This window comes from Protopterus annectens, chromosome 5.part0, assembly GCF_019279795.1.
Source record: "Protopterus annectens isolate FY-2018-M chromosome 5.part0, PAN1.0, whole genome shotgun sequence".
Lineage (NCBI taxonomy): Eukaryota > Metazoa > Chordata > Ceratodontiformes > Protopteridae > Protopterus > Protopterus annectens.
The window spans coordinates 664,572,365-664,581,724 of NC_056735.1; the positions used below are offsets into that span (position 1 = coordinate 664,572,365).

The window sequence follows — 9,360 nt, forward strand, 5'->3', positions numbered from 1 at the left end:
TTGGCCACATATTGCTCAAGTTACCCCTGAGAAGGGACAGGGTTTCCAGTGGGTCTACCTAGTTAAATGGTTATTAAAGTACCAACAATCCACCTAGCTCAGAAATTAATTTCATTTTAGTGATGCATTACTTTTGCTTGACTTGTTTCCATTTTGCAGGCTTTTCATAAACAAAGCAGCATTTTTCTTAGCTAGCCAATTTCCTATTGCTGTAACCTAAAGAACAATGACTGGACTACCCACAAATACATTCAAGTACACTGATGAATCTACTCAGTGATGACCGTAGAAGCTGAGGTGCCACCCAATAACTCCACCCCCACCATCTCAGATGATGGGAGAGACTAAGCAGAGACTACATTGTGACAATATACCAAGTAAACTTGCTATAACAGTACATTGTTCTAATAATTCACAGATGCACTAGCCTAAGATGTATGGATTATATCCTGCCAGGGTATGATCACTGGCAAAAAGTTAACTTAAGGATATGGTCACCTTTCAAAGCTTCAAGGCACCCTCCATGCTGTTGGGGATGAGCAAAGCCACCAAAAAGCAGTAGTTTGGGTGCCAGAAGCTTCAGAATTTTCCTGTTTTAACAAAGGAGGTTAGAGCACTGAATGGAAAATGCTAGGAAAGGAAAAATACCCACCAAATAAACACATACATGCACATCCCAGCAATACATCAAAATTATAAATAGGGGTGGAGGGAGGGGGATGGCTATTGCAACAGTGATATATTAGAAAATCTACTATTCTGGTACATTCACTTACAGAATTACACTATATGACATACAATGACTGGCCAATAACATTCCAAAACAAGCACACTGATTGGCCAGCCTAACCAGTGTACCCACTGTAAATTGAGCATATACCAATGGGGAAAAAAGTCAGGTTGCCAAGACTTTCTTCCATTAATATACGCTATTAAAATTTTACTTTCATTTTTTAATTTAAAAAAAATTACAAAAAACAGACTTTAAATGAACAAGACAGATGAAAGAGACAAAGAGGTACAACTACAGAGTGCTGCAAAGACAATATGGGATTATATACAAGGAATAACATGCATGTTTAGAAAGACTGCTGCTAAGCAATTGTTTTAATTCCACAGCATAAAAACCTTTAGCACAATGATTTAGGCAACAAAGTAGAAAGGATTGTTGCCAAATTTAGGGAGCCTATGGCAAGAAAAATACAGATGCTGTATAGGTGTTAGAGATATTTCAGAAATGTTATTAAATTTTGTATAAAGCAGAGGAATGTGGAAATGAAAAAAAGAACACAAATGGAACTATATATGGAAGACTCAAGTATGCCAAGGCTAGAGGTAGATGAGGCTCACAATTAGTAAAGTTAGGAGGACAGGAGATAAACAAAATAACTTACAATCTATTAAAAAGTTTCCAAGAGTAGATGCAATTCCTGTGGAAATCTGGAAGCTAGAAGGGAAGAAAATGAGAAAGATCTGGAAGGTTTTTGCTTAACAGTAGTTTAAAAGGAGGGGGAAGCACCAATACCCTAGAAGAAAGTCCTGGTGGCTGTAATATGCAACGGCGGTAAAGACGCATTAGAATCCACTTCATACAGGCCCATTTAAATTTTTAACCACAAGTATACAGTGCTTTTGTCAATAGCACAAAGAATGGTAAAGTTGTTGTCAAAATCGATAGCCATGCATCATCTTTTTTTGAAGGGAGGCAAACATTTAAACATTAATAAAGCAATGATAATCCAGAGTGCAAGAACACAACACTGTTGAGTCATAACACAGAGAAAGCATTCAACAGAATAAGCTGGGATATTATGAGTAGGACAATGGAAGCATTTGCATTCCCTATCAGGAAAATTAGGAGGATATACGAGGGATCAGAGGCAAAAATTAAAGTTAGAGGGTTCCTCTCTGCCAATTTGTGTCTAAACAGAGAAACTAGGTGATGGTGTCCTCCCTGCTCCTTCATTTGCCCTATATTTAGTGCCATTAGCAAAGAAAATAAGGTACTTAGAAATTCAAGGATACAATTGCTATGGTAATCAAGTGGCTTTCTTTGCAGAAAATATGCACCCGACGAAGCCAGAAACGAACTAAGCAGGAAAATAGTTCTTAAGCCCCACCAAGTGCAGCAACCAATAACCAGCCAAAAAACATTGCGGAAGAACAAGGCTCGACTCCTGATAATCCAAATTAAACTATTATAAAAAAAAACAACAGCTTAACTAAATCACCATGGTTTTCTTTCACAGACCATCAGATGTAATGCACTAAACTCTGGGGGGTTATATACTCCATCTCCCATAACCCATCATGTTAACTGACAAAACAATTGAACTTCAATAAACAGTCATAGCAACACAGAATAAACCAGATCAGCAAAACAGAAAACTAAAATGAATAAAACCATATATTAAACTATTACCATCTGTTTTAATAACCTATAAATAAACAAAACAATTACAAAACATGCCTAAAAGATTTAAAAAAAAATTATATATATATATATATATTAATATTTATATATGGGTCTACTTGAAATAACCGAAAGACCACAACACCGAAACTCAGACCAGAATCACGAAACGCCAAAACACAAAATCACGAAACGCCAAAACACAGAAAATCGCGAAACTGTAACACACAGACACACAACTGCCCCAAACTAGCAAACACACCAACCTACACTAGTGATAGGCAGGGGAGGGCAAGCCCCCCTGCACCCCCCACACCCCCCTACTTTAATATTCTAACTCAGAGATTGTACACACAAGGCAAACTCACACCCACACATTACAGTCTGTCACACAAACCAAAGTCACAACACACACACAGCAATACCCTTCAACTACATTTATACATACATACTTACCTACTGCAGAACACCAAAAGAGCTAAAACAAACTCCCGTAATGTCGGGATTTTGAATTTCGTGCTTTTCGGTGTTCTGAGGTTTCGTGATTCTGATCTCGATCTTCTGGGTTTCGGTGTTGTGGTCTTTCAGTTATTTCAAGTAGACCCATTTATATATATTTATATTACACTATCCTAAAGCATCATCTAGTGTCCTAAAAGCAACATTACACCTAACTTTCAGATACACAAAGGGCTCCGAGATCTAAACATAAAATGAATCAAAAACATATGTCAAATGTGAAGAAATGTAATATGCATATATATACAATTAACAGTCAAAGCCCAGCTGCTCTTAGTTTTAAAATATGGGTCAGACATTTTCATTAAGCCTTGGTGTTTTATTGGCTTCCATTGTAAGCTACCAATAGACGTCTCTATATTGTAGTCTCCCAGTGCCCCCTCTCCCAATATCAATTGGAACTTTTCAATTAAAAAAAATTGCTAGAGTACAAGCCAAGGTGTGTTTACATAATGCATTTTTCTCATTCTTAGTTGTCAACATAAAGGAGCTTGCAAATTCTCCTTTTAAACTTACACTAAAATTCTTTCCTCTATAAAAAGCATTCCAGTTCTCACACTTGGCAGCATCACTCCAACACTGTTACAATTGATATAAGTTCTATCAGTAATATATTTGCCCCCACCCTTGATATACACTGATTCACTGTTTAATATACAAGGGCAATGAAAACAAGTACCACATTTAAAAGTTCCCATTTTCTTGTTACTTAGCTTATTCCTTTTATTCCTATTCTGATTCAATAAATCCTTGATACTCTACCCCCCTTCCTAAAAATAAAATTTAAAGGAAGTCTGGGAAATATCAACCAAATCTGAAAAACAAACATTTTTCTGTAGTATTAGAATCATTAAAATCTGTTATACAAGCCCCCTTCTATTCAACCCTTCTCATCCTTATGATTAAAAACCACATTATTCCAATAAATTTTGTATCCAAGTATACTATTCTTTCCTTAAAGGGGGAAATCTATCCTTCCTTAACTTCAATAACTTTGATCAACTTCAAGGGATATTCTCTCTCCATAAACATCTCCTTTAACTTTATCACACTCCTTAAGGAAATACTCAAGGAAATCTGAAGTCATTCAACATATCCTCACATACCAACCATTAACTATACTTCTCTTCTGCTTAAAGGAGGTGAGCACTGGTATAGCATAGATAGGTATTCAAAAATGTATCAAGATGCAGATTTGAACCCTCATTTCATTCAAATTATGAATCATAACAGTGTCATTTGGCCAAATGTAATATTTTCATAAATCTTAAGTCATTAGAATTACTAAAATAATACATTCTTGCAATTTTTCCTCTGCGTCCATCCCAAAAGTACATACATCATTCTTGTAATGTTTATATAACTTCCAAAAACTTGCATAAATAAAATTTGGGAGCACATGCCCCCATAGCAACCCTATTACCTTGTCAAAAAATCCCCCCCACTCAAAATATGTAAAATTGTTTCTCAGGGCTAATTCCATTAACTCCAAACAAGTTCTAAATTCATCTTAGTTTAACCCACCTTTCTCCACTAGTGCCTCCTCAAACCATTCCAGGTCCATATTATGGGGTATTACCTAAAATAAATCTACTACATCTATCCAAAGATCTTGACAAAGCATAGCGTAGTTTTCTGTGTGTAGAGAAGCTCATTCTGACAGTTTTTACTCTTAGAATGTATGGAGGTGCAAGTAAAAAGGGAAAAATTAGCGCTATACGGGGTAACGGCAGTTAACATTTTGAAGTTGTACGTTGAAAATTAAAATACTAATTTATTTTGTATGAAAATATGGTTTTCGGTTTATGCTGAATACTTGAGATATTACTTGGTTTACAGTTTTGCAGATATTGAAGATTTAGAAGTGTAAAGTGTTTGATAAGTGATTTTTGCAGCTTTTTTTGGTGTTCTAGAATTCGATATTTCTCATTTGGAATACAATGGTACTTTGATGTAAAATGCAGTTTTCTGACTTTTTGTTACAACCTTCTGGCATTTTTGTCTTGGTATTGTCAGGTTCATTATTTCGGTAATTCAGCAATTGAAAGTAGATCCTACCCTACACCTTAAAAGGCACAACACCCCTAAAAAAATTTAATACACAATAGGTTCAAATATCACAAGGTCAAAGATAAGCTAGCCAGCTAATCCATGAGCTATTAATTGGATTTCCTCAGTCAATTTTAATATTCTGGCAGTCCAATTGTTTTGGAAGGATCTTGTTCCTAGAGCCATCAAAATGGATTGCAATGCTGTTAAACTGTAGATAACTAGTGTTTTTTTTTGGGGGGGGGTGGACAAAAAAAATCTACCAGTGCTCAGTTTTTTTCAAATTATGCAGCTCTTGCTTTCAGAGCTTCCATGTGAGACTATATAGGCAGAACCTATTTAGCTTCTGTATTGCTGTGTTAAGTGAATAGTTTATTATAGCAATAACCCACGCCTGGGTGTGGGTAATGCTAAATTTACCCACGGTTGGCGTGGTTTGGTCCCGAGGGCGAAGCCCGAGGGACCAAACAAAGCCAACCGTGGGTAATTTAGCATTACCCACACCCAGGCGTGTTATTGCTATTATATGACATTATTTAAAAAAAGAAACTATTACTTTTCTTAAATAATGGCATAGTATAATGCCTGTTTGCTGCCCTTCCGCAGATGTCTGGCATCTGCGGCAGCTCTGATGTACTGCGCCTGCGGTACATCAGAGCTGTGGTAAAGCAACGGAGAAAGCAAGATCTCCGTTGCTTTTTAGTGTCTTGCTATGTTAAATGAGTTTAACATAGCGAGACAGTTTTAAAATAAGCAACGGAGATGTCCGCTGCTTATTTTAACTGTCTCGCTATGTTAAACTCATTTAACATAGCGAGACATAAAAGCAACGGAGATCTTGCTTTCTCCGTTGTTTTGTGCCTCGCTATGTTAAATGGGTTTAACATAGCGAGACAGCTTTAAAATAAACGGAGATCTCTGTTGCTTATTTTAAAGCTGTCTCGCTATGTTAAACCCATTTAACATAGCGAACATGTTTAAAAACGAGTTATACTAATGGAAAAAAGTCCGGGCGACCGGACCTTTTTCCATTAGTATAACTCGATTTACAACGGGCACGCTGGCCAATCAGCGTGCACGTTTTGGGGGGATCATGGTATAATTAAAAATAAACAAGTCTTGCAACATTACCCACAGCTGGTCAATGGTGATATTATGCAGGCGAGTTCTGCAACTTAGATATTCAAACTGAACAGGATTTATTCAATTCTTAAAACTACAGGTCTGCATTATACATATGACTCCTTCCAAAGACGTTGCTAGTTTAGCACATTGACTTTTATATTCTTTTGAGCCAGATAAATGAAAGTCTTCATTATATATTTTTTAGGACTCCTTCTGGGGTCAGAAGCAATCTACTCAAGCAGAGACTGAGGTGACTGTCTAAAACATTGTTTTTGCATTCATCTCTCTAACTAATGGGCATACAATGCTTAAAGTGCATTTCCACAAACAGTCTAAGCAGTTTACAGATTCAAGCAGACAAAGCATGGAAATATGTAACCATTAATCCTGAGTGGGATAAAGCAGCTAAAGATGCAAACCTGGAATCCATTTTTAAACAAACCTCCATAGGTAGAAAAATGTGCCTCTAGACATGGTCACAGTTGCATCCCTACCCTTCAGAATCTATTTTCAAAATGTTCACTACCATCACGCATGTGCATACACACTCCCAACTCCACACATTACAGAAGCAATTACGAAGCAGGAATGCATGCGTTACTCATCTAAGGAAAGACTCTGACCAGTACACAGTGGAAAGCTGGATCCTGGATTGCAACAGAACTCATGAAAAATGTGAAAGCAGAATCCATAGACATAATTAAAAATGAGAAATTGGTACCATTTACCCTACTATGCTACAAAGACGGAATGCTTTTTTCTTTTCTCCACAGCAAACAAGTATGGTAGGAATGGACAAGTAACTGAAATTTATATAAACAAAACACTGAGCATATGAATCTAGAACTTTGTCAGCCGCATTATTCACAGATTATATGAAACCAGAAGCTACAAGAAATTCTAAGAAATAAATATTTAGCTTATCAAGTACAAAAATACAGCAAATTTGTTTACTAAGTTAGAAAATGCTGAAGTGAACAAATATAAAATGTACAAAAACTATTACCATACCAGTGAAGTCTCAAAGCTGCTCTCTGTGATGGGAGATGGTACACGTATCTGTGCATCATCTGACAGAACTTCAGAAATCGGGCTCTCAAAGAAGGATGACTAAAAAAAAAATAAAGACTAGTGAGTTTTTTTTTACTATACTGACAATCAGAATTCAGTTAGGTCATTAGTCAACCAACACTTAAAAGCTGAAATAGGTGCTGAAAACTATCCAGCTGTCTGAACTACTGCATACATTTTCTACAGCAATTTAAATCGCAAGATCACAACAATCACCATGTAGTTTTCAAAGCAACACTTCACTTCAAATACTAGCAGCATCTAATAAATCATTACCCTTTTCTCACTAGTTAGGTGACGCATTCTCTGGTGCCACTTAGCTCTGATTGCTCAAGTCAGTGGCAAACCAGAAAGATCTCTTAAGAGTAAGACACTAAGCAGTTTAGAAGAAATAGCTAGCGTGTTTAGTACATCGTCAAAAATACTTAACCTTTCAATCATTAGCAGCTACTAAGAACTGCTGCTACTCTTCTATCATTTGCGTTTGTGAGCAACTCAAAATTGTACAGTCAAAGTCAAGAGATGGTCAAATCTCTCAAGTCCAAACACTGCAAAATAAGAACATGTATGAAACACCTTATACAAGCAACATCTCTAACGTGTGCTGCTCTGAAACATGTTTGCTAGCACTGCAGCTGATCACGGACACTACAGCACTTGACAATGCCTTTTAATTAATTGGATAATATCCACAGAACCTTTACAACTGTGACAGGCCTACAGGCATAGCTACAGAAGGGGGACTGTGTTTGGGTATGGGATGACCAAGATAAGCAGTCAGGGCTGAAGTGTTTCAGGACTCCATGTAGCAAATTACCCTTTACAAGTAGGAGCTATATTTTGTTTGTTCATCTTTGAAAATACTTTTGTTCCTCAGATCTGGGTTGGGGGGTGCAAAATCATGGAGCTGTACAGCACACCAGAAAAGATAACTATGGCTCTTTATAAGCCACAAGGCAAGGGTAAACAAAATCCATAAAAAAATTAGCAAATTAATCAGCATGCCTTGAGAAATGGTTGGAACACAGCATCCAGAGAAAGTCAATGAGAAAATGCAAAACTCTACCAAGAAAAAAAGGGTAAGATTCAACCTAAAAAGAGGAGATCTTACCATTAAGCAACCGTGTCGCCCTTAAGCCTATTAACCTTGTGGAATGATAGCTGAGGACATTAAAAACAAGGCAACGCACTGGGTAAAAAAACACAGTGACAATGCACAAAGGGGGTGTTTCAGAGATGCATTTCGTGTGATATCCCTAAAGTGAAAAAAGTACCATGGTATACATCTTAAGCGAATGACCACAGTGAGATGCAAATTGAGTGTCAACATGCTAATGAAAACTACAGTTTATAAAAATGAACTCAGTTTAGAAAGTTATAAAATCTGTCTGATCAACCACGGCAATAAATTTAGCTGCAGATTTTCTGAACAGTGTATTACTAGTACTAAGGTAACAATTAGCAGGTAACAGAAGTAGCATTTAAATGAGGTCTGCATAAATTATTAGCTGCATTGAAAGCTAGTACTTGCCAGGTAGCGTACCGCTGCTGTCAGTGCTTCAGAAGACTTAGATAGCATAACATTAAATCTATTACCAGGACATAAGCCAACTGCTACCAAATGGGCAGATACAAAGGTGCTAGTAAACATGTACAAGCCTTACATGAAATTATGTGGCATGGTTATCCCAGTGGACACAATATGTGTAGCATTAACTGCCTTATTATGGGGACCTTTCAGTACCCAACTGAGAGCACATTAGCCTCACAAACCCTACATAATTTCATAGACATGATGCTGCATATGTGGATGAGCATATTCAGTTTCAATTTACAAAAGGAACCACCCACTACGCAGGTATTTTACAATACAGGCCACTTCTCCGAGATGTCAGCGAGTCATTAACTGTACCTACACTGCAAACAAGGCCAAAACTGTTCACAAGGTGTGCATTAAACTGACTGGACGAGCTTCTGCACCAACGGCCAGGTGTGTATCTATCACACACCCCCCACCCCCACACACACACCCCACCCCCACTCCCCACACACACACCCCACCCACAGCCCTACACACACCCCACCCACAGCCCTACACACACCCCACCCACAGCCCTACACACACACACACACCCCTACACCTACACACACACACACCCCTACACCTACACACACCCCTACAC

At 37.6% G+C, this 9,360-nt stretch overlaps 1 protein-coding gene across 3 annotated transcripts in view; it reads right to left on the minus strand.

The window, feature by feature from the left end:
- Window positions 1-9,360, minus strand: part of LOC122802746 (glycogenin-2-like) — a 1,303,570-nt gene that overhangs the window by 220,174 nt on the left and 1,074,036 nt on the right. For all 3 annotated transcript variants that reach the window (XM_044072514.1, XM_044072513.1, XM_044072515.1), the window contains one exon: window positions 7,118-7,216. In XM_044072514.1, coding sequence (XP_043928449.1) covers window positions 7,118-7,216 — 99 coding nt within the window. The remainder of the gene's footprint in view (window positions 1-7,117; window positions 7,217-9,360) is intronic.